Source organism: Trachypithecus francoisi, unplaced genomic scaffold (assembly GCF_009764315.1).
Source record: "Trachypithecus francoisi isolate TF-2019V2 unplaced genomic scaffold, Tfra_2.0 Contig01440, whole genome shotgun sequence".
NCBI classification, from domain to species: Eukaryota; Metazoa; Chordata; class Mammalia; order Primates; family Cercopithecidae; genus Trachypithecus; species Trachypithecus francoisi.
This window is the reverse complement of record NW_022681431.1, coordinates 7,672,187-7,695,940: the sequence shown is the minus strand read 5'-3', so window position 1 is coordinate 7,695,940 and position 23,754 is coordinate 7,672,187. Positions and strand designations below refer to the sequence as shown.

General features: G+C 52.0%; 1 protein-coding gene across 1 annotated transcript in view; it reads left to right on the top strand.

The window, feature by feature from the left end:
- The window catches only part of LZTS1 (leucine zipper tumor suppressor 1), a 56,964-nt gene extending 33,623 nt beyond the window's left edge, over nt 1–23,341 (top strand). Inside the window, exons 2-4 of the mRNA XM_033227145.1 lie at nt 13,932–14,410; nt 15,647–16,450; nt 19,176–23,341. Of these exons, the coding sequence (XP_033083036.1) occupies nt 14,066–14,410; nt 15,647–16,450; nt 19,176–19,817 (1,791 nt within the window). The 5' untranslated portion in view covers nt 13,932–14,065 and the 3' untranslated portion in view covers nt 19,818–23,341. The remainder of the gene's footprint in view (nt 1–13,931; nt 14,411–15,646; nt 16,451–19,175) is intronic.
- The last annotated feature ends 413 nt before the right edge of the window (nt 23,342–23,754 follow it).

Genomic DNA, 23,754 nt, shown 5'->3' with positions numbered 1-23,754 from the left:
GGTCAATGGGTAAAACCTATGTTTCAATTCCCATCCAAGGCCCTGTTGGTTCATGTGGTTCATCACTCAGACTCAGACCTGGGATCTTTAAATTCACTTTCCAGGGATGCCCACTTAGTCTCCACTCTGGGTGTTAAAAACCTGGCAGGCAGGGGGCCATCTGCCCCCAACATTCTGGCCTCCAGAGTCCCATCTGCTCCTAGGTTCCAGTCTCTGTCTGTCCAGGTAAGATGGGAGGGAGTCTAGCCAGATGCCTAGCCCTCCTCGAGATTACACCCACTCTCCGGTTTAAGATCTGTATCACGGGTCGTCGGAAGAGGCTCCCTTCCTCTGGCGGTGCCTGGCTCACTTGGGCCCTAGAGTCCAAGCCATGAATGCGGATGAGCCTGCCTTCTGCTCTCTCACGTGGGACCAGCCGCAGCACAAACAGCAGCAGGGTGAAATTTGCATGAGCTTTGCATGTAACTGTGGCTTTATTTTTGGAAGGGGGAAGGGCAGGTTGGGATTGGTGGGTAATCTTGTTCCTGGGGAGAAGTGTCAATCAACGCTGCTAAGACACAAGCTGCCCACCGGGACGGAGGAAGGCTCCCCGGCAGCTGAACGCTGACAACCTGCGCACAAAAGCCCGCCCGGCAGAGTGGCTTTTGATTCCTCCAGAGCAGTGGGAAGCCGAATTGCTTCCGATTGTTCGACCCGATGGAATGACTCAGCCTGCCAGCGATTTCCCTTTCACTTTCTGCCTTTCCACGGAATCCAAGTGCACTTAACTGAGAGCTGCGTGGGCCCCTGCTCCCAACCCACCAGCAGCCTCTCTTCCCAGCACCTCAGCAACCTCAGCCCCTCCTCATGTTGCCCACGTTCCCCCACCCCCTTCCTCCTCCACTCTCGCCTCTTTTTCATTCATGCATTCACTCAGAAAATCTGTATCGAGCTTTGCTCATGTAGCCCTTCAGGCGTCTGCAAATTGAGCACGGGGAGGTTTGCAGCCTGGGCTGAGATGATTAACTAGCTCAAAGGCTCACCCCTGCCCCAGCCCTGGCCCCCTGACCCCTTTCCCCCTCATCTAGAGTAGCAAAATGGGAGGAAGGGTCAAGGACAAGGAATACAAACAGGAGGAGGAATTCCAGATAAGGAAAGCTGAATCCGGCAGAGTATGTATGGGGGGAGGGGGAATGGGGAGAATCATCATAAAAGGGGAGTCAATTAGCCGTGGGCACGTGCCCCATTCAGCCCCAGAGAGACCTCTGCTGGGGAGCTGGCTGGAGGCCCGCCCACCAGTCTGGTGCAGCCTGGGCCCCCCAGCCCCAGCTGGCAGATGCCTGGGGACAGCTCTCACATCTCTGCAAGAGCAGCTGCGCTCCTGGAGGCCGAGAGGCAGGTCTGGTGAAATGGGAGTGGGGGTGGGGATGGGGGTGGGGAGTCCTTCCTAAAGGACCTGCACTTTTAACTTCAAGAAATGCGGGGATCTAATTCTAGCATCTTTCCATACTGCTCTATAATTTCACGTGCACTTCGGTTTCAATGCATCCAACGTGTACTGTTCTCACTGGTCAAGCATTTTTATATCTGTGATTGCATTTAATCCTGTCAGTGGCTGGGTGTTGGTATCAACTGTGCTTATCTGACACATGAGGAAATGGAGACCCTGAAAGATGGAATCGTATGCCTGATGATACAGCAGATCCATTGGTCTGGTATCTTTTGTTTAGGGCCTAATGCGAACATGCAAGTAAAGTGTGTGGCAAGTGTGAGGTCTGGGCCAGTCACGGTGGCTCATGCCTGTAATCCCAGTACTTTGGGAGGCTGAGGCGGGTGGATCATGAGGTCAAGAGATCGAGACCATCCTGGCCAACATGGTGAAACCCCGTCTCTACTAAAAACAAAAAAATTAGCTGGGTGTGGTGGTGCGCGCATGTAGTCCCAGCTGCTTGGGAGGCTGAGGCAGGAGACTTACTTGAACCCGAGAGGCAGAGGTTGCAGTGAGCCGAGATCGCCACCACTGCACCCAGCCTGGCGACAGAGTGAGACTCCATCTCAAAAAACAAGCGAAAAACCAAGTGTGATTTCTGATGAATGATGCCTGATGGTTTCCTCCTAAGGACCTACAACTGTGTCTGGTTCCCTGACTGCAGCACCCCCTGACTCCCGCACCTCTCTGTTATCCAGCCCTCAACATGGAGAGCAGGTCTGCACTCCTGGGCTCTCAGCACCCTGGGGACAAAGAACCTGGAGGAAAAGAACACAAGGACAATGCCAGAAACCAGGTTACCTGACAGCCCAGACAGCATCTTCCACCAGGGCACCTGTGAGGTGAAGCAGATAAAAGAGTAACTTTTTTTTTTTTTTTTTTGAGATGGAGTCTCACTTTGTTGCCCAGGCTGGAGTGCAGTGGTGCAATCTTGGCTCACTGCAACCTCTGCCTCCCAGGTTCAAGCAGTTCGCCTGCCTCAGCCTCCTGAGTGGCTGGGACTACAGGTGCGCACCACCATGCCTGGCTAATTTTTGTATTTTTAGTAGAGATATGTTGGCCAGGCTGGTCTTGAACTCCTGAGCTCAGGTGATCTGCCCCCCTTGGCATCCCAAAGTGCTGGGATTATAGGTGTGAGCCACCATGCCTCGCCGAGAGAGTAACTTTCACCTCCTTTTCTATGAAAGAAAAAATTAAAAACCACTTACCTGCTAGAGGCAGAGACAAACTGGCTCTAACTCAGCAAATTCCTAAGAAAGCTGTATTTTCAGTTAAATTCGTGGTGCTTTTTAAACTCTTTTTGTTTAGGTGTACATAGCTGTCAGATCTCTCAAGCAGATCCTCCAAAAGAGAAACTCTGCCTTGTATTTTTTTTTTTTTTTTTTTGTCTTGGTCCAAAACTCTGAACAGGATTGGTTGTTGAGGAAGGGGATGGATGCACTTCCGCCGGGTGACCAGTTGTCTCAAAGTCTAAGTGATGACTGTTCAGGTGAAAACCAGATTTGGGTTCTGGTAGTAAAGACTTGCCTTCATTATCTACATATGTGGAGACCTCAGTTTAAGTCACATGCCCTCCCGGGACCTCAGCTTCCTTTCTGTGAACGAGGTCAATAGTCACTGTGCCTCCTTATGAGCTGATTTTATTAAAAATATTTCTTGAGGGGCAGGCGTTGTGGCTCACACTGGTAATTCCAGCGCTTTGGGTGGCCAAGGCAGGAGGATCACTTGAGCCCAGGAGTTTGAGACCAGCCTAGGCAACATAGCAAGCACTGCCCTGTCTCTACACAAAATTCAAAAATTAGACAGTTATGGTAGCTTATATCTGTAGTCCTAGCTACTCGGGATGCAGAGGCAGGAGGATCTCTTGAGCCTGGGAGGTTGAGGTTGCAGTGAGCTATGATTGCACCACTGCACTCCAGCCTGGATAACAGAGTGAGACTCTGTCTCCAAAAAAAAAAAAAAAAAAAAAAATTATTGAGCACCTATTGTATTCTGAGCACTGTGTTTGACTCTGTGTGTGATACAAAGAAGCTTTAGCCCTATCTCTGCCTTTAAGAGGGTTTAAAGATAAGTGGGATGACAGACTTTCACCCCTGAAAAGTTAGATGATGCAAGAGCTGTCTGCAGGCTGAGGGCCAAGGGAGCTGAGCACTAAGGAGCAACTGTGGCCGAGGGAACTTCCTGCCCTCTGCCCAGAGCAGGGAGATGGGAGCCAGGCCTGAAACAGGGCTGCATTCTTTCTTGGAAAGGAAGCTGAGGTTTCATGATGAGATTCTTGTTTGTTGTTGTTTTCTCCCCAGCTTTTTTTTTTTTTCTTTTTTGACAGAGTCTTTCTGTTGCCCAGGCTGGAGTGCAGTGACATGATCACAGCTCACTGCAACCTCCAACTCCTAGGCTCAAGCAATCCTCCTACCTCAGCCTACCAAATACCTGGGACTATAGGCATTGTGACACTGTGCCTGGCTCATTTTTTTAAAAAATCTTTTGTAGACATGGCAGGGAGGGTCTCACAGTTTTTCCCAGGCTGGTCTCGAACTCCTGACCTCAAGCCATCCTCCTGCCTTGGCCTCCCAAAGTGCTGGGATTATAGACATGAGCCACTATGCCTAGCTGAGATGCAAGTTCTTTATGAGAGGCCTTGCTCCTCTTTTTCTCTGCAGTCAACATGATGCTTGCCATGCCGCTACCATGGGGGACAATGTGAATGAATAATAGTGAGTGTGAAGTTCTCCAGGTTGCACAGATGGAACTGAGCATGAAAATGCAAAGGCGTGGTTCCCATGGCTAAGATTAGAAATTACCCTGGGCTGGTGATACCGCCCCAGTAGGAAGGAGAGAGCTACAGGCAGAACTCTGATCCCTGCCCAGCAACCACCGGCCATTCCTGGAGACAGTTTGCTCCCTGACCTGGGACTGCAGCTGCGGCCTCCTCTGCCTTCCAGGCACTTGAACCCACAGGGTGACCGTCTCTGACTGGAGCAGCACGGGGAGCCCAACAGGCTGGACTCCCATTTGTATCAGACAACCTGACACACACACGTACACACCCCACACCTCCCCTTTCCACATGTGCCCAGGTAGATCAGGAGCTGCTCTTTCTCCCCTCTCCCTCTTCCCCTCAGCTGGAAATGAAACCCAGTTGTCCCTGTCCTGTTCATCAAATAGACAGAATACAGGGTTGGAGCCTGGAATTTGTGATATGAGCTTGGCAAATCCCTTTTCCGCTCTGGCCTCAGGGTGTAGTGAAGCATTTGGGGCAGAGGACAGCCGAGGTCCTGCCTGGCTGGTTGTGCCTCGGGTTCCAGGCTGCCGCAGAGCAGGGGGCTCCTCTTACCGGCAGCAGGTCAACTCCTCTGCTCACCACACCTGGTCACAGGGCTCCTCCCTGGGCCTCAGTTCTGCCAGTGCCACTCTTCTGAGTAACAGCAACTTCTCCTCCCCTCCCCTAGGGTAACACAGCCAAGTGTGACTCAGGGGCTCTCTGTCTCACTGCTGCTGCCTTCCTTTGATGTCTTGGCTAATAGGGTTCCTCGATGTCACCTCACCCGGACAATTTAGGGAAGGTGGCTTTGAAAACTGACAGCTTCTGAGACCCCAATAAAATAAATCTTAGTAAAGCTTTCACATGTGGAAAAATAATCATATGTAAGAGAGTTTTTGCAACAGAATGGAAACATCTAAATAGGGAATAGTGAAAGAAATGAGGTGGAATATTACACAGCGGGTAAATGGGAAGATCTAGCTCTACATGCTGTCAACATGAATGGATCCCAAGTATCAAATAAAAGGTCGAGTAAAACAATCAAGGTTGCAGAATGATATATATGACACGATACCATTTATGTAAAGTGAAAAACATATAGTATCATAGACATTAAAATATGTTTAATGCTCCAAAAATGTTCCCACTCAAATCATGAGAATTTTCCCCCTAGGGAGAGAGATTACCGTTAGGAGTGGGGAGAAGGAATAGGGAATGGGGACTCCAACTGGGAGATATTTGTTTCATGTCTGAAACAAATATGGCAACATTTTAACAATTGTCGATTCTGCACGGGGGTACTGGGTTATTTTTGTACATATTTCCATATCTTAAAAATTTGTTAAACACAAGGAAAAGGAAGCTGCCGTGTGGGATGTCCGATGAGCATCGGGCGAGCCTTCGGGAGACACTGTTCCCTGAGCCCTGCTTGCTAGTCCAGAGGGCCTGCCCATCTGACCGCCCAGACCCCTTCTTCCACCTCGTACCCCACTTTGAGTGGTCTAAGGTCCGCCCACCTCTTGGGGATTGGACTGGCTGCAGGCTGGAGTCTGTGGAGGGATGGGGCTGCCTTGAGAGGATGCAGCACATTTGCTTTGGTTTCACTTCCAATGGTCTCTCCAGTTCCTAAAGGGAAGCAGGGAGTCCTTAAAGTGAAGTCAGTAATCCCAGACCACGTTATTTGTTCCTCTCCAAAGTTCATGTTCTATCCCCCAGAGCAGGATGTATTAATGTTTTTAAACTAGGTCAGTCAAGGGGCATTAGGGGTCAGGGAACCCTTAGAAGTCAGAGCCAAAATGTTGGAGGCGGGTGCATTTTTCTGAAGAGGGGGTTGACAGCTCTCATTAAATTCTTAAGAGGTCTCAAAAAAAAAAAAAAAAAAGACTGAAATGAATCCAGACCCTTGTGCTGTGGTTGGAAATTGAGCCCAGAGGGGGCTGGAAGCTCTGCACCAGTGAAGGGAAGACCCACATCTCCCTGCCCAGTCTCCGCCTGCTTCCAAGTTCAACGTGGTTGTGGTACGGGCAGTGGCACTAAGACCTCTATGGCCAGGCCAGCTTCTGCCCTGGGAGTCCAGCCCCGCAGTGCTTCCCAAATCAACAGAGCATCTCAGCGAGCTCTCCTGGGAAGTAATAATGAGAAAGAATATTAACAATGACCAGCACTGGGGACTTTTCAAAATGCTTTCTAAGCTCCTACTTCCTTTCCTCTCCCTACTGAAGTCATGTGGCAGAGCCCGTGTGGTTACCTTCATATTACAAGTGAGGAAACTGAGGCATAGAGAGGTTACATAGCATGCCCAAGGTCACACTGAATCAGTGACTCAGCTGGGGTTTTAAACTCATATTTTCCTTCTCTTCCCCGCAAACCAAGTTTCTTAACCACAGAACCATTGACATTTTGGATGAAATCATTCTCTGTCTTGGGGCTATCGTGTGCATTCATTGTAGGATGTTTAACAGCATCGCTGGCCTCTACTCACTGAATAATAGTAGCACCCCCATCATGACAAGCAGAAATGTCTTGTCTCCAGGTCCTGCCAAACTACCCCCATTTGAGAACTGCTGCTCTGACACGAAGCCCAAGTTCACCCAGACCTCAGTGCCTTTGCACCTGCTGTTCCCAATGAGCAAATCATTTTACAAAACCACTTTATCAGGCTGGCTCTTCTCAAATGTCATCTTCTCAGAGGCTTTCCTGGCCACTCCATCTAAAGTAGCAGACACACATGCACACATATACACACACGTTGGCACATGCACACAGACGTGCACACATGTACACACACACACCTGTCTTCCCTGTCTCTTTTGCTTTTATCTACCATTCGGTAACTATTCTGCTTCCTTCTCCCCTCCCCTCTTCCTCACCTGATCCTGTACATTTTGCATAGTACTTAGCCCATGTCAGATGCTGAATAAATATTTGTTGGATAAATGACCAAATGTACCCCCACAGTGCAGCCCCATCAGCTCAGTCCTGCCAACAGCCTACTTGGCACAGCAGTTACTGAGGACACACTTGGCTGGGTGAGCTTGGGGAGTGGCCAGCACAACACTTGCATTGTTGTGGGCCTGCAAAGGTCAAAAGTGTTGGAGGGAATGGATGGGGTAAAGAGGGGGCAAGTGCAGACTGCAGAGATACCAGAAGCACAGCACAGCCGTGAGCTCACCGCTGAGTGCTGGCAGCCTTTCCCCTGCTCCTTACAGCTTAGGGGAGGAGGTGTAGGACGGAGAGGGGGAGAAGGAGGGAAGGATGTCAGGGAGCAGGAGGGGAAATAACAGAAGCTGAGTGGGAGGCAGGAGGCGGGGTGGCTGGAGGCTGAGCATCTCCGGCTTGGGGAGTGACCTCTTCACACTGCATGGCGGCAGAGGAGGAGGAGGGCTTGTGTGCATCCTCCACTCCCCTTCCCAGCCAGAACCCTGGACTTGGCGCGGGCCAAGGCATAGCTGGTTCAACTCATGAGAAGGGAGACTGTTGGTTTGGGATGGGAGGATTAGTCAGGTTAGTTCACACCTCTCTGCATCCAGAAAAACACATTGCAACTCCCTGCCTCTATCTCCACATTCCAGAAAGGGACCTTCCGAGGCAGCTGTCACTTTGTCTTAAGCCTTGGTTTCTTTTGGGAAGGAAAATGCAGAATGGGGTTGGGGACAGGGCAGCTTAGGTGCTCACACTACTTTTGAGTAGAAGCCACTCAAAAGTGAGGGTTTCCCATAATATCTGGGGCCCCTCCCCGTTCTGGTGGAGCAGCCACCCACAGAGAGGTGGGCTAGCAGATGGGAGATCGTGTCAGGAGGGGTGTGAGGGCTGGGACTGGTCCTGGGGCTGGATTCTGAGAAGGGTAGGCTGGATGGTCCCTTTCCACCAGCTGCTTTGGGTTCCTCTTTTTCCTCTCTTCTCGTAAGGTCTAAAGTCCAACTCTAGCTGGATTCCTTCCGTAGGAACTCACGTAGCAGGTCACCATGCCACGTGGAGTGTGAGGCTCTGCCGTTCCTTTGCCTTCTCTCCATCCTTCCCTCTTCCTGTCCCCTTCGCGAATCCCCAACATCTATGTGATGTCTTGTTTTCACCCCAAGTAGGTACTCCCAGTCAAGGGGAATTTGTTTCCCAGAAATAGAAATGTGTCTGTTGACCCTGTTCTTATGCGGGGCAGAGACAGCAGGGTGGATGGGGGCAGGTGAGAAGATGGATTTGGGAACCAGGATGGAACACAGCTGAGTTTTGTGTAACGCTGTCTCCAAGTTGACAGTGAAACAAGTCTAGACGCTTAAAGGTGATGAGCTTAGCTTCAAGTGGATCCCAAAGTCGCCTCAAACTTCAAAGCTCCTCTGTGTGTCGAGAGCTGGGGAGTGGCGAGCTGGGTGTCTGGGCTGAGGGACAAAAATGCTCTCAGGAGGCCTGGAGGTGGCCATTCTTCAGCCACCCCCTCCTGGGCTCCTGGCATTGTCCATCTTCTTCCTCTTCCCTCTAGGACGCAGCACAGGGCTGCTGCCCAGGTGAATAACAGAGCTTCCGAGTACCTACAACCTTGCTGGCATTGGCCCAAAAGGGAAATGAAGCTCGGCTAGAGAAGTCTGCTTTTCATTCCTCCTCTAGGCTTCCTCTTCCTAACCCAGGAAGCTCATTTCGCTATCTGGAACAGGAACCCTAACATCTCTGGGTCTCACCTACAGTCCCCAATCGCAGCGTGTGACTTTAGCATGGAGATTGTGGCATTTGGGCGTGGGTTCCAATCCCACCTCTGTCACTGGTCACTGAGTGGCCAGGGCCACGGCATCCTACCTCTTGAGTCTGTGCCTCAGCCTCCCTTTTTTTGTTCTAAGACACAAAAACCATTGCTCTCAGAGAGCTCATATTCTGGTAGAGATACACACAATAAACCCTAAATTTGCAGTAGGCCGAGATTATGCCACTGCACTCCAGCCCGGGTGACAGAGTGAGACTCTGTCTTGATTAAAAATAAATAAATAAATAAGATATGGCTGGATATGGTGGCTCACACCTGTAATCCCGGTGCTTTGGGAGGCCAAGGTGGGAGGATAGCTTGAGGTTAGGAGTTTAAGACTGGCATGGGCAACATAGCAAGAGACCCCATCTCTACAAAAGAATTTTTTAATTAGCCACGAGTAATGGCATGTGCCATCATCCCATCTACTCTGGAGGCTAAGGTGGGAGGATCACTTGAGCCCAGGAGTTGGAGGCTGCAGTGAGCTGTGATCACTGTTACCTGCTGCACTCCAGCTTGGATGACAGAATGAGACTTTGTTTGTAAAATTTAAAAATAAGTAAAAAATAATAAGTTTAGTACAGGTGAGAGCAAGCATTACGTAGGGAATAAACAGGTTGGTAGAAAGTAATGGCGGGGGGGATGCAGGGGTTTCAAGGTAACTGGAGAAAGCCACCTTGGGGAGGTGAGACTCAAGTTGAGAACTAGAAAATGATGTATGTGAAGGCTGATGTATGTGAAGAGCCCAGGAGGAGAATTCCAGGCAGGGGAAGTAGCATCAAGTGCAGAGACTCCTAGATGGGTCAAGGCTTTGTGTGTTCACCCACCAGGAAGGAGATGAGTGTGGCTGTCCCTGTGGACATGCAGGACAAGGTTAGGAGTCCGCATTGTACTCTAACACAGTGGGAAGCCTGCAAGGGTTTCCATTAAGAAGTGCTATGACCTGGACGCTTCAGATGTGTCTGATGAACAGACTGGGGAAAGACACCTGGGGAAAGGCCCAGGTGAGAGGAGATGGAGGTGAGAGGAGATGGATGAGAGCCATAAACAGATCCGTTTAGCACCGATGTTGTCGATAGCCTCCAGCGGTGTCACAGGCTTGAAGGCAACACATACTGTGCACACATCCACGTGCTGGGCATTGTATTTTCCTTCTGTTCGTTTGTTGCATCTCCCTAATGTTCCTATGTAATATTAATGTTTTCATTTTGTAAATGAAGAAACCTCAGAGAGATTGATTTTCAAATCAAACTCCTGCCATGCCGCAGCCGATGGTCTGGTCTGTACAGCACTGCAGGTAGAGCTGCTTGTCAATGTGTATTGCATGGGAGGGTCTTTTGGCCCAAAATGACACCCCTGCACATGGACCAGAGTAGTATTTTCTCCCCATAGGACCTAGAGGTCTCAGCTAAGCTAGAGATGGATGACCTAGGGGGATGAAAACACATTTTGGCAGTGTCAAGTTTATTTCAGCAGAGCTACCCTGTGCTCCTAAGTCACATCTCGCAGGAATGGGAGGCAGAAAGGTTCCATTTAGAAGGAAAGGACTAGTTTTGGAAAGTGAGTGTGGACATTGAAGATCCCAAAATCCATAGGGATGATGGATGCTGGCAAGGACAATAGGTAACAGATACTAATAAGAATGCCTAGCATTTATTGAGTGCCTACTATGTACTAACTATTGAGTAAATGTTCCAGAGCTGTTATCTTATGGTGGTATTTCTTAAATTTCTCATAATGATCCTATGAGGTAGGCTTCACTGTGTTTCCTTGAGTCTACAAAGCCATCGATTCAATAAAAGCTTTTCACATCAAAACGTGTATTAAACTTATACGATGAAGTTTCATTGTCTTGTGCTTTTCCTAATGAAATATAGAACATATTCATTCATAACATAACCTCTTTATTCTTCAGGATACTAATGCAAGTTTGAATCAAAGCCTAGATATTCAGAGTCACAGAGTCTCCATGCACAACTGCTAATTGTACAAAATATATGTAAAATAAAATTAAAATTAAAAAACAGTCAGAGAGTTTCTGGCTCCCTTTCAGCTGTGTCCTTGCAGTTCTCCATGTTCCACCTGGGATTTCTTTAGCCCCTTTAGGATGGATGGTGTAATTTGGAGCTGAGCAAAGAACAGAGGCTCCTTCCACATCTCCTGGTTTATTAAACTTGTGACTTTCCCCCTCTTAATTGGATCATCTGTCTTTTAACTAAGAAATACTTCACGGTGCATGACAATCACACAGCCTTTTCTAGCTTTGAAAATCGTGTGATCTAAACTTAGAGATTTGCCTGAATCTGCACATGTGCTAGCATTGACATCCCAGTTTCTCCTGTCTGGTGACTGACAAGGTTGTTATTGTTTAAGCATTGATTATTAGATGCTATCCTATTACTTAAAAAAAAAAATATGCCCAGTCTGGTGGCTCATGCCTGCAATCCTGGCACTTTGGGAGGCAGGTGGATCACCTGAGGTCAGGAGTTCGAGACTAGCCTGTCCAACATGGCAAAACCCCGTCTCTAGTAAAAATACAAAGGTTAGCTAGGCATGGTGGTGCTCACCTGTAATCCCAGCAACCTGGGAGGCTGAGGTGGGAGAATCACTTGAACACAGGAGGCAGAGGTTGCAGTGAGCCAAGATCACACCACTACACTCCGGCCTGGGCGACAGAGCGAGACTCCATATCAAAAAAAAAAAAAAAAAATAAGGATATATTAGAATTACTTTGTAACACTGAAGGTTAAAGATGTTGAACAGTTTACCTTCCATGTCATAGCTGGCAGGTGATATAACTAGAATGCACACCAAGTCGGCTGGGTACTTCTCAACATTCAGGCTGTAATGACTGCTTTTGTCAAGGTTACCAAAGATCTCCACATGGCCAAATGCATTGACTAATTCTCAATTGTTGTCTGACTTCAGCAGCACTTGACACCTTGTTTTTTTTTTTTTTTTTTTTTTGAGACAGGATCTCACTCTGTTGCCCAGGCTGGAGTGCAGTGGTGTGATCTCAGCTCACTGCAACCTCTGCCTCCTGGGTTCCTCAGCTTCCTGAGTAGCTGGCACTACAGGTGCATGCCACCATGTCCAATTTGCCAGGCTAATTTTTTGTGTTTTTAGTAGAGACGGGCTTTCACCATGTTGGTCAGGCCGGTCTTTGAACTCCTGACCTCAGGTGATCCCTCTGCCTAGGCCTCCCAAAGTGCTGGGATTACAGGCATGAGCCATTGCGCCTGACCATTTAACACCATTTTTAGGAAACAATTTCTTGACTTGACTTTCTTAGGTCTTCTATATCCGCATCACCCTGAAAACCTCTGCTACTCTTCCTCACTTCTCCTAACCTGCCTGACCTCTGGATGCTGAGTACTCCATGTTAACCATCCTCAGGCTTCTCTTGTCTTTCTGCATCCGCTATTTGGTGACCCCTTCTAGTCTCATAGCCACTTCCACACTCCCAGCTCTGACAAGTGCATCTGCAGCTCCCAGCAGCTGCCCACTCACCCTCCTGCCTACTCTCCATCACTCCCTGGATGCCAGATAGGCTTTGCAAACGGAATGTCTTCAACCAGACTCCTCTCTTTGCCATCATCCCTGACTCCTCTCTTTGGTTCACTCCCTACATCTGATCCTTTAGCAAGTCCTATCAGCTCAACCTCAAAATTACATTGAAAACTGCTTTTTAGAGACAGGGTCTCACTCTGTTGCCCAGACTGGTCTTGAACTCCTGGCCTCAAGTGATCCTCCTGCCTTGGCCTCCCAAAATGCTGGAATTACAGACATGAGCCACCGCCACATCTAAAACTTAATCCACAACTACCACCCTAGACTAGCTCTATTAGTCTGTAATCGGCCAACACTTCTATCCCCATCTCCTCAAAAGCCTCTTCCCCACCTGGAAGCCAGAGTAACCTTGCCCAACCTAAGGCAGATCCAGGTGTCATCTGCTTAAAGTCATCCAAGGGCTCCTTGTCTCAACCCGAGAGAGCCAGAGCTCTTATAGCCGCACAGCGTCCTTGTTGTCTGGTGTCTGCTGGCTCCTGGTTTCTGTTTCTCCTTCCCAGCCTTGCTAATGGCTCTCCAGCCAGTCGGCTTGCCGTGCAGGTCTCACACAGCCAAGCTCCCTCCGCCTCAGGGACTCAGGCTTTTATACCTGGGCTTCTTTTGGTAACTCTTCTCCCCTGAGATTTTCATATGCTTGTACCTCATTTTCTTTTCTTTCTTTTTCTTTTTCTTTTTTTCTGAGTCGGGGTGTCACTCTGTCCACCCAGGCTGGAGTGCAGTGGCACGATTGCGGCTCACTGCAGCCTTGATCCCCGGGGCTCAGATGATTCTCCCACCTCACCCTCCCAAGTAGCTGGGATTACAGGTGTGCACCACCATGCCCAGCTAATTTTTGTATTTTTAGTAGAAACGGGGTTTCTCTAAATTGCCCAGCTGGTCTCAAACTCCTGGACATAAGCAACCTGCCCACCTTAGCCTCACAGAGTGCTGGGATTACACGCATGAACCAGCATGCCTGGCACCCCCCTCATTTTCTTGAGGCCTTTTAAAATGCTACCCTAACAAAAGAGATCTTCCTGCATAAAACAGCCGCCTCCCAGAATTCTGTTCTGTTCTCTGCTCCAGTTTCCCCCGCAGCACTGGTACCACTTGCTATAGTATACATTGGTTTGCTTCTGGCCTCTCCACACCACTGTAACCCTAAGTTCCAGGAATGCAGAGGCTGTGACAGGTTAGTCACTTGCTGGTCCTGAGTGTTTAGAGTAGAGGCTCACCTGAAGTGGGCTCCTGGTGAATGTTTGTTGAATTATCAGACAAAGGAAGAAGGAACAGAGCACCCGCTGGTGGAGACAGTGCTGGGCTCTGACATGTGTTTCTTTACTGCCCAGATTTGGAAGTCGGAATAAGCACTGTGCTGTGACCACTCCCACCCACGCTGACTTCTGTCTTGTGTCTTCTTCCAGGTCTACAGCTCTCGCAGGCTCTGTGAGGGCTTTGCTATGACCTCAGTCCCCTCGCGGAGCCAGGACTGCCCCTTGCTGCCGCAGCCTCTCCAGGTGCCCGCCTCGCCCTGCCCCATCCTCAGCCCCGAGTCACTATGGGCAGCGTCAGTAGCCTCATCTCCGGCCACAGCTTCCACAGCAAGCATTGCCGGGCTTCGCAGTACAAGCTGCGCAAGTCCTCCCACCTCAAGAAGCTCAACCGGTATTCCGACGGGCTGCTGAGGTTTGGCTTCTCCCAGGACTCGGGTCATGGCAAGTCCAGCTCCAAAATGGGCAAGAGCGAAGACTTCTTCTACATCAAGGTCAGCCAGAAAGCCCGGGGCTCGCACCACCCAGATTACACGGCGCTGTCCAGCGGGGACTTAGGGGGCCAGGCTGGGGTGGACTTTGACCCGTCCACACCCCCCAAGCTCATGCCCTTCCCCAATCAGCTAGAAATGGTAAGTGGGGGTCGCTGGCAAGGGTGAGTGGGTCGGAAAGGCAGGAGAAAGCAAAATGGGGGTGGAGAGCCTGGGAGTTCAGGGGGAGTGGTGACCTGAGCATTTAGACTCCAAAAAGCCAGAGCGGCAGGGGTGCGGCAGAAGCCTGTGGCCACACCACAGAGATCAAAGGTTGCACAAAGGAATCAGAGCATTGCTCAGTCCCCTGAAGCAGAAGTCTCAGGTCAGCCCATAAGCAAAGAGCACAGGGGACATGTAAGCTGACCGGAGTCCCACTGAAATGTAGCTGGATTGTCAACGCAGGATGCCTCAGGAAGGAGAGGGAGGGAGCCCTGTTCTCATCTAGAAGCACAGAGGAAGCGGATGCAGGCCGGGAGTTAACCACTTCTCTCCCCAGAAGACTGGTGCGGGTGGGTGGGGTCTTCTCATCTGCTTCCCTGGTGTGCATTAGCTCCGTGCTCAAGCTGCGCCTGGAGGCATCTTTGAATACAGGCTGGAATTTTGTCATCCATTTACCAGAGATGAGGACAAAAGAGGCCCAGGCACTCAGAAATCCAGCCCTCACACCAGCCCGAGCCCTCATGCGTCCTGCGAGTGGACCCTGAAATCCATTTTCCTATTCAGTCCTTTGCCCCTTGCCCTGGGGAAATGAATCCCCGCTTTTGATTGAGTAGGAAAGAGCCTCTTATGTTTGCATAGAGCATTCAGCTTTTCAAACTAAGGGGCTTGTAAACTGCAAAGCACTTTACCAGGGAAAATTACAGTTTAAAAATGGATTGTGATTTGGAGTGAGCCTCCCAACCCCGGAAGGAGACCAGGTCCATGTGATTGCTCCAGGCTTACTGGAAGAGGCAGTGAACAGGAAGAAGGGACGGACCTAGAGAGGGACAGCAAGCTGGGCCAGCCTAATGTCCTAACCTGCTCCACACAGAGACCTAGAGCCTCAAGATGGTGTTTGTCACCTCAGGAGGGCTGGCACAAGCTGGTGGCAGGTTGCTATTTCATGGAACAAAGTGCCCAAGTCACCATTAGGGTTTTTTCTTTCCTAAGAGAGATTTATCACATTCAGCTGCTTCAAAGCAACAGGCAAGGTATGCTAAGACAAGTGACCGAGAGGGGTGCTGCATGTGCTCAGAGAACCCAGATTGGCTCAAGGTCGGCACACGTGCCCGGGGAGGGAGGGTGCAATGTGCGTGCAGGGGAGGCATGAATCACCGCAGTCCTTTTCCTCTACAGGGCTCCGAGAAGGGTGCAGTGAGGCCCACAGCCTTCAAGCCTGTGCTGCCGCGGTCAGGAGCCATCCTGCACTCCTCCCCGGAGAGTGCCAGTCACCAGCTGCACCCCGCCCCTCCAGACAAGCCCAAGGAGCAGGAGCTGAAGCCTGGCCTGTGCTCTGGGGCGCTGTCTGACTCCGGCCGGAACTCCATGTCCAGCCTGCCTACACACAGCACCAGCAGCAGCTACCAGCTGGACCCGCTGGTCACACCCGTGGGACCCACTAGCCGTTTTGGGGGCTCTGCCCACAACATCACCCAGGGCATCATCCTCCAGGACAGCAACATGATGAGCCTGAAGGCTCTGTCTTTCTCTGATGGAGGTAGCAAGCTGGGCCACCCGAACAAGGCAGACAAGGGCCCCTCGTGCGTCCGCTCCCCCATCTCCACGGACGAGTGCAGCATCCAGGAGCTGGAGCAGAAGCTATTGGAGAGGGAAGGCGCACTCCAGAAACTGCAGCGCAGCTTCGAGGACAAGGAGTTCGCCTCCAGCCTGGCCTACGAGGAGCGGCCGCGGCGCTGCAGGGACGAACTGGAGGGCCCGGAGCCCAAAGGCGGCAGCAAGCTCAAGCAGGCCTCACAGAAGAGCCAGCGCGCACAGCAGGTCCTGCACCTGCAGGTACTGCAGCTTCAGCAGGAAAAGCGGCAGCTCCGGCAGGAGCTCGAGAGCCTCATGAAGGAGCAGGACCTGCTGGAGACCAAGCTCAGGTCCTACGAGAGGGAGAAGACCAGCTTCGGCCCCGCGCTGGAGGAGACCCAGTGGGAGGTGAGGCCACGCAGTGCTCACGGGCTTGGGTGGTCAGCGGTTTGGCGCCAGTCCCCCTCCTCTCCTTCTGGTGCTGGCCAATAGCATGCAAACACAGACCCTGCAGGCAAGTGAGGCACACGTGCTGGTTTTATCACCCAAAGAAGGGTTCCCTGCAAACCATGTTGGGGGATCGACTTACTTCTGAGCTTCCTCCTATCCCCACCATCACCCTCATGGCCCCTAGATTTCAATTTCCCTGAGTGAACCGTTAACCAAGAAGCCGGAAGCCAGATAAGGCTTAGATGAAGGCTTAGATGAAGGCTTAGATGAAGGCTCAGCCAGGCTGTGGGCCAGCCTCCCTTCAGTCTGCTCACAGGAGGCTCAGAAGAAGCACAAGCTATGCCTGAGTTCACGCGGGGCCAGGAGCCCAAGAGAGCACAGAATGTATTTGTTGCTTTGGAGGGAGGGACCGCACCCACTAGGAAAAGACACCCCATTGGTGGCAGGTTTCAGTGATGGAAGTGGCCACTCTTTGCAGAAGTGTAAGTGGAACTTCTATTTGATGAGCTGAGATGGAAACCTAGGGGAGGAAGGAAAGAGTCACACGCTCACACATTTACACACTCACACACACTCACTCACTCACCCGGTCACACTTGGAAATGAGGCATCCGGACCTGACCGTGCTGGAGAACCCCATAACCTCTGCATCCTATTAGTGGGAAACCAGCTTTTCTCACCAGCCCGGTGGTCTGGATGACCCATGGAGTTCATGTCTGTCGTTGAGGCTCTTTACATGCTCACACCCTCCTTGGTCTGTCCACGTGCCTGCCTCACCCCCAGTTCAGAGTTCAAATCTCACTCTACACGCAAACCCCTGTCTATGTGCAAGTCAACAACCAGTGGTTTGACTTGCCCGCTGCTGGCAGCTGTATCACCCCCATTTAACACCAACTGTATTGGTCTCTGTGTCAGCCTGATTTCTGTCATCCATGTTTATGCCCACACCCTCTGACCTCACCCCTGCATGCACCCAGCCCTCCTCTCTCCTCTCTACTGGGGTAAAGACTACATTGCAGGCCGGGCGCAGTGGCTCACGCCTGTAATCCCAGCACTTTGGGAGGCTGAGACGGGCGGATCACGAGGTCAGGAGATCGAGACAATCCTGGCTAACACGGTGAAACCCCGTCTCTACTAAAAAACACAAAAAGCTAGCCGGGCGAGGTGGCGGGCGCCTGTAGTCCCAGCTACTCGGGAGGCTGAGGCAGGAGAATAGCGTAAACCCGGGAGTCGGAGCTTGCAGTGAGCTGAGATCCGGCCACTGCACTCCAGCCTGGGCGACAGAGCGAGACTCCATCTCAAAAAAAAAAAAAAAAAAGACTACATTGCAAATTCACTGCTGTACCCAGTGACTAGTACCATGCTGGTTTGGATGCATAGCCCAGTCCACATCTGCCAAACGAGGAATCATTGTCTTCTCCTCTTGCTCTTCTTCTCTATTTCCACTCCTATCCCCCATCAAAATTTGGCCAACAGCAATGATGAACACCGAAGCCACAGGTTAGATCCATGTGTCTCTGGATCTTGGCCATTTGGGGTCATGGGAGACCAAGGCCAGTCTGGCTGAATCTTAAGAGTGAATGAAGGCCAGAGCATGTGGCTCTACAAAATGGATTCTTGGAGCAAGCCTGGAAGCCACCTTCACATTTCCTTTCCCAGTAGAAATGTCCCCTTGCCCTCAGTGAAACACTGCACAGTCCTGGAAAAAATCCGACCCTACCCAGGATGCCTGCTTGGGACCAAGAATTTCATTCCAAGGCCAACCCTGTATTCATGTCATGAAGGGAGTGACACAGTCATGGCTGAAGCATGAGCCTGGCTTTGAACCTCAGCTTGACCGCTTATGATCCAGGTGATTCTAAATACATTAGCCGTGGTGACAATGGGGTGTAGTGATTAAACTGTTAGGATCAGATCCTTACTCTTATACTTTATATAATATATCTATATAAGCCCTCAGGCTGGTCACTTCACCAGCTATTTCTCATAACCTCTCTGTGCCTCAGTTTCACTGATGTAAATTGAAGCTTAGTAATAGTACCTACTTCATCGGGTTGTAAGGAATAGATGAGCAAATGTAGGGCTTGGCACTTAATAACACTATAAATTATTAGTGAAAGTATGTTTATAATATACTTACGTGTGGCTAGGCGTGGTGACTCACACCTGCAATCCCAGCACTTTGGGAGGCCGAGGCAGCCAGATCACTTGAGGTCAGGAATTCAAGACCATCCTGGCCAACATGATGATACCCCATCTCTACTAAAAATACAAAAACCAGCTAGGCGTGGTGACAGGTACCTGTAATCCCAGCTACTTGGGAGGCTGAGGCAGGAGAATCGGGAGGGGAGGCGGAGGTTGCAGTGAGCCAAGATCGTGCCACTGCACTCCAGCCTGGGCGACAAAGTGAGACTTCTTCTCCAATAACAACAATAATAATATACTATGTGTCATTATACATGATGATGATGATTTTATCAGTTTACTATCTAGCCTAGCTCGATAACCTGGGGAAAAGGTCACAGCAATGTCCAGCCTGCTTTCAGATTGGACAAAGGCTGGAATGCCTAACACCAGGCCACCGCATCCGGAGTGGCTTGGTTATTTTAGGCAGCTGAGCTGTCAGTTCCCTGGGTAAGGACACTCACGTCTTGGCGCTCTGTCTCTATCCCACCCTCGGCAGGTGTGCCAGAAGTCTGGCGAGATCTCCCTCCTGAAGCAGCAACTGAAGGAGTCCCAGACGGAGGTGAACGCCAAGGCTAGCGAGATCCTGGGTCTCAAAGCGCAGCTGAAGGACACGCGGGGCAAGCTGGAGGGCCTGGAGTTGAGGACGCAGGACCTGGAGGGGGCCCTGCGCACCAAGGGCCTGGAGCTGGAGGTCTGTGAGAATGAGCTGCAGCGCAAGAAGAATGAGGCAGAGCTGCTGCGGGAGAAGGTGAACCTGCTGGAGCAGGAGCTGCAGGAGCTGCGGGCCCAGGCCGTGCTGGCCCGCGACATGGTGCCACCCACCTTCCCCGAGGATGTCCCCGCCTTGCAGCGGGAGCTGGAGCGGCTGCGGGCCGAGCTGCGGGAGGAGAGGCAAGGCCATGACCAGATGTCCTCGGGCTTCCAGCACGAGCGGCTGGTGTGGAAGGAGGAGAAGGAGAAGGTGATTCAGTACCAGAAGCAGCTGCAGCAGAGCTACGTGGCCATGTACCAGCGGAACCAGCGCCTGGAGAAGGCCCTGCAGCAGCTGGCACGCGGGGACAGCGCCGGGGAGCCCTTGGAGGTTGACCTGGAAGGGGCTGACATCCCCTACGAGGACATCATAGCCACTGAGATCTGAGGGGCTGCCTGGGAAGGCGAGTCTGGGGACCTGACACTGGGAGGCAGGGCTCTCCTGTGCCTCCCCCTTGCTCAGCAACCCAGACCCCTCTGAGAGACACCACTCCCTGGGACACAGACCCAGGACCCCCGAGGGGAGGGCAGGATGGCCTTTCCTTCTCTCTCTGATTTCCCAGTGTTCACCAGCCCTGCAGCCCACCAGGCCTCAGGCCCTGACTCCTCTGGCTTTCCCAGGAGATGAGTCCAGGGGTCTCTCTGCTTTGGTTAAAGGCTCCCTGAACTTCGGCCTTTGTTCAAAATAGATATCCTCTCCCCCTCCTCCAGGGAAGGTGGCCACAGCAAGTACAGGGGCTCCCCTCTGCTTCTCATCCCATCCTCTTTTTCCTCCTGGACACATCGGAATGCCTTGGAAATAGAAAGAAGCCATATATGACCAGAAGCCTTGGAACCGGCCCCATCAGAACCTGAGCTATTCTCCTCTGGCCGCAGAGGTGTAGGGGTGAAATGAGCTGTGGTGAAGCTGGCTTTGAAACCTCAGGGCTGTCCTGGGCCCAGCAAGCCACAGGAAGGAGGGGAGAGCCAGGCAGCCCGCTGTGTGGGGACGCTGCCACAGCCAGAGGAGGGCAGAGGGAAAATCCAAGGGTTGGGAACCAGTGGCGGGTGATGGCCAACCCCTGGGGCCCAGTCCTTGTTTACTGGTTCTTGCGAATGGGAGCTGAGCAGCCTCTGGACAGCCAGTGGCCTTTGACCTCAGTGACCATTCTTCTTGAAGCCATAGACCCTGAGACCCCCGGCTGGGTGCTGGGAAGGGAGGGTTGAAGCCACCATGAACTAGAGGGTGTGGCTTTCCAGTTGCCCTCGGGGAGCCTCCCCATCTGTCCAGCTGCGACCAGAGGCTGGGAGTCCCTACCTGGTTCACAGTGGCCGGCGGCTACTCTGGAATGTTTTTCCTTCCCCAGAATCAAGCTTTTCCTTGACCCAGAAGAGCTCATATCACTAAGACGGCACATGTGTGATCTGGGCATTTTCCTCCTCTGCCTACAGCCAGGTTCGGTGGCACACCTTTCCCCCTTAGCACCTTCAGGGCTGAGTTCTGGGTTTCTACAGGTCAGGACGGCTCCTCAGAGTGCCAGGGAGCCAGAGCCCCAAGCAGGATGAAAAAGAGGCATATACACAGCAGTGTGCATAGCCTGGCCACCAGCCATCCTCCCTCCACCTCATGCTCCCATTTGTCCCAGACTAAAGGACCCAGAGAGCAGCTCCTTTCTCAGGAGCTTGGACAGTGCCCCAGGGAGTCCAGGGTTTCTCTGCAGATGTGCAGAGCTGGAGGTGGTGGAGAAGGATAAAAGGGAATTTCTCTGTTGTTTGGTTCAGGGATTTTATTTTTATTTTTATGAGACAGGGTCTTGCTCTGTCCCCCAGGCTGGAGTGCAGTGGCATGATCATAGCTCACTGCAGCCTCATACTCCTGGGCTCAAGCAATCCTCCTGCCTCAGCCTTCCAGCTAGCTGGGACTACAGGTGCACGCCAACATGCCTGGCTAACTTTTCATTTTTTTTGTAGGGACAGGGTCTCGTTTTGTTGCCAAAGCTGGTCTCGAACTTCTGGCCTCAAGCAATCCACCTGCCTTGGCCTCCCAAAGTGCTGAGATTACAGATGTGAGCCACCGTGCCTGGGCAGATTTTTCTTTTATTCTTCTTTCTTTCTTTTTTGCTTTCTTGTCTTTTCAGAAGCAAGCCAGACCTAGCAGGCTGTTCCATGTGCTATTTTTGACTGTAGCCACAGCTGCTGTTCTCAGGACAGCAGCCCTTCCCACATGCCTGTGCCTGCTGCCTGCTGAGATGAGGAGGGGAGCGCCTGGGAACTTGCGAGTATGAGGCCAGTCCCCATTTCTGCCTCGCCCACCCCTGGCCCTTAGAGACCCTGAGGTGGGGGTGGAGAGATGCTTCTCTCCTTGCCCCCTGCCCTCATGGGTCCTAGCCCTTCCCTGAGTGTGCGCTGAGGCCAGAGTCACCTTTTCTGTGGCTGACTCTGGGGTTAAACGGTGCCATCCTCAAATGACAGAGGAGGTTTTCTAGAATTTCAAACCATTGCTCTTAGTCCCAAGCTAGGTTTAAACCTGGAATCTACAAGCCAAAAGTCCCTCCCTGCCTGAGGGCGGTACCCTCCATTGGGCACAGTTCAGACCCAAGTCAAAGATGTCCCATTCCTTGCCCCCCGGCCCTCATTTCCTTCATTTCCACCAGGCTGTGCCTTGTTTGAGTTTTTCCTCCCAGTGAGACTGCCCATGGAGAGAAAGGAAAGGGCTGGCTCCCCCTCCCCCGGCTGGAGACCCCCCCGACCCCAGGAAAGAGCAGCCAGAGTCCAGTGCTCTGCCCTCAGACGTTGCCTGAGAAGAAGTGGCTGCCACACCGAGGGGAAGGCCCTGAGGCAAGAGGCTGTGCTCCGCCATGGTGTCCCGGTGCCCTCCATACACGGGGGAGTGCAGCCTTCTCCATATCTCCATGGCCCTGGCCCAGGCCAGCCCAGATGTGTTCCCCCCCCAGGCCTTGTCCAACATCCGAGGTAGCAGATGTCTTCCCTGGGCTGCCACCAGCCCCGGCCCCAGAGTGGCCCACAGTGGCACTAGAATGCAGATGTCCCGTGACCTCACGACCTCGCGCCCTCATCTTCCTGTGGGTGTTCTTTCCCGCCCTGTCCAAAAGCACCCTCACTATTATTGGACCATGCCAGATGCTGCCTCTCTGGAAAGAGGCTCTGGACAGCAGAGGCCTCCAAGCACAGAGCCTGGCCCCAGGCCCCAGATGGGGTGGTCTTCCTGCCCTTCCCTCTGGGCACGCCTGCTGGCACGCTGACCCACTCGAATGGACCAACCTGCTGTGTCCCCAGAGGATGCCTGCAGGAGAGAGCAGCGCTCCGCACCACCTCACCAAGGATCGAACTCTGCCCCTGGGCCTCGGAATGACTGGACTCTCATGGGGTTCCCTCCTAGCTCTCTTGGTGAACTCCTGCCAGGCACTCGCAGCCCCTATAGCACTGAGCTCACGTGAGACTGGCATGTGGGGGGCATCTCTCCCCAAGGAGGCACTCGCTGAGCCTCCTGTGCCTGGTCCTATCCTGGACCATGTCTTAGGTGAGACAGTTGCCCGAAACTAAGCCAGGCCGGGCTGTAGGAGCAGCAGCTTTGGGAGAGGGATTTCCCTGCAGACCTCAAGTCATCATGCAGTGGGTGCTGCCATGACAGAGGCTGTACCCCTGGGCCAGCGAGGCTGCTCACCCACCTCTTGTGCAAGGTGGGCTTCGTGCTGTGCCTGCAGGCAGAGCTGGAGCCCCCAGCAGAGGCGGGCTGGGACAGACCAGCATTTGGAAGATGTACATAGTTGTTTTTCTCTTTGTGGTTTCTTGTTGGGTTTGGTTTGCTTTTGACAGCTTCATTTTATTTTTGATGTCACTTTTTGGCCATGTAAAACTATTTGTTGCAATTTTATGTTTTTATTTATGAATAAAGAATGCCATTTCTCACGCTCTCTAGAGCCACATGTGTCTGCCCTCCTCTCCCCTCGCTATGGTGTGGCAGCTCCCTGGCACTTCTTCCCTTGGAACAGGAAAGATGACGTCCCTTCCACCAGTGAGGGGGGTGAGGAAGGCAGCACAGGGCAGTGGGAAAGGAGGGCCCAGGGGTCAGATAGGCTTTAGCTGGCCCCTGCCCCCATCACCTACCCCGGGACCTTATCTGTGAAATGAGAGGAAAAGGGACCCAGGGACAGGTGCCCTGTAGAGTCAGAGCATCCTCTCCAAAAGATAGCCCCTCCCCACGCGAACCGCATGCCCCACCGGCTGCTCACCTCACCAGCCAACTCCTGGGTCTACCGCATATGGCCTATTGGCAAAAGACCAGCATGGCTATAGTTGCCACTGCCCCAGGGCCCCCTGGTGGG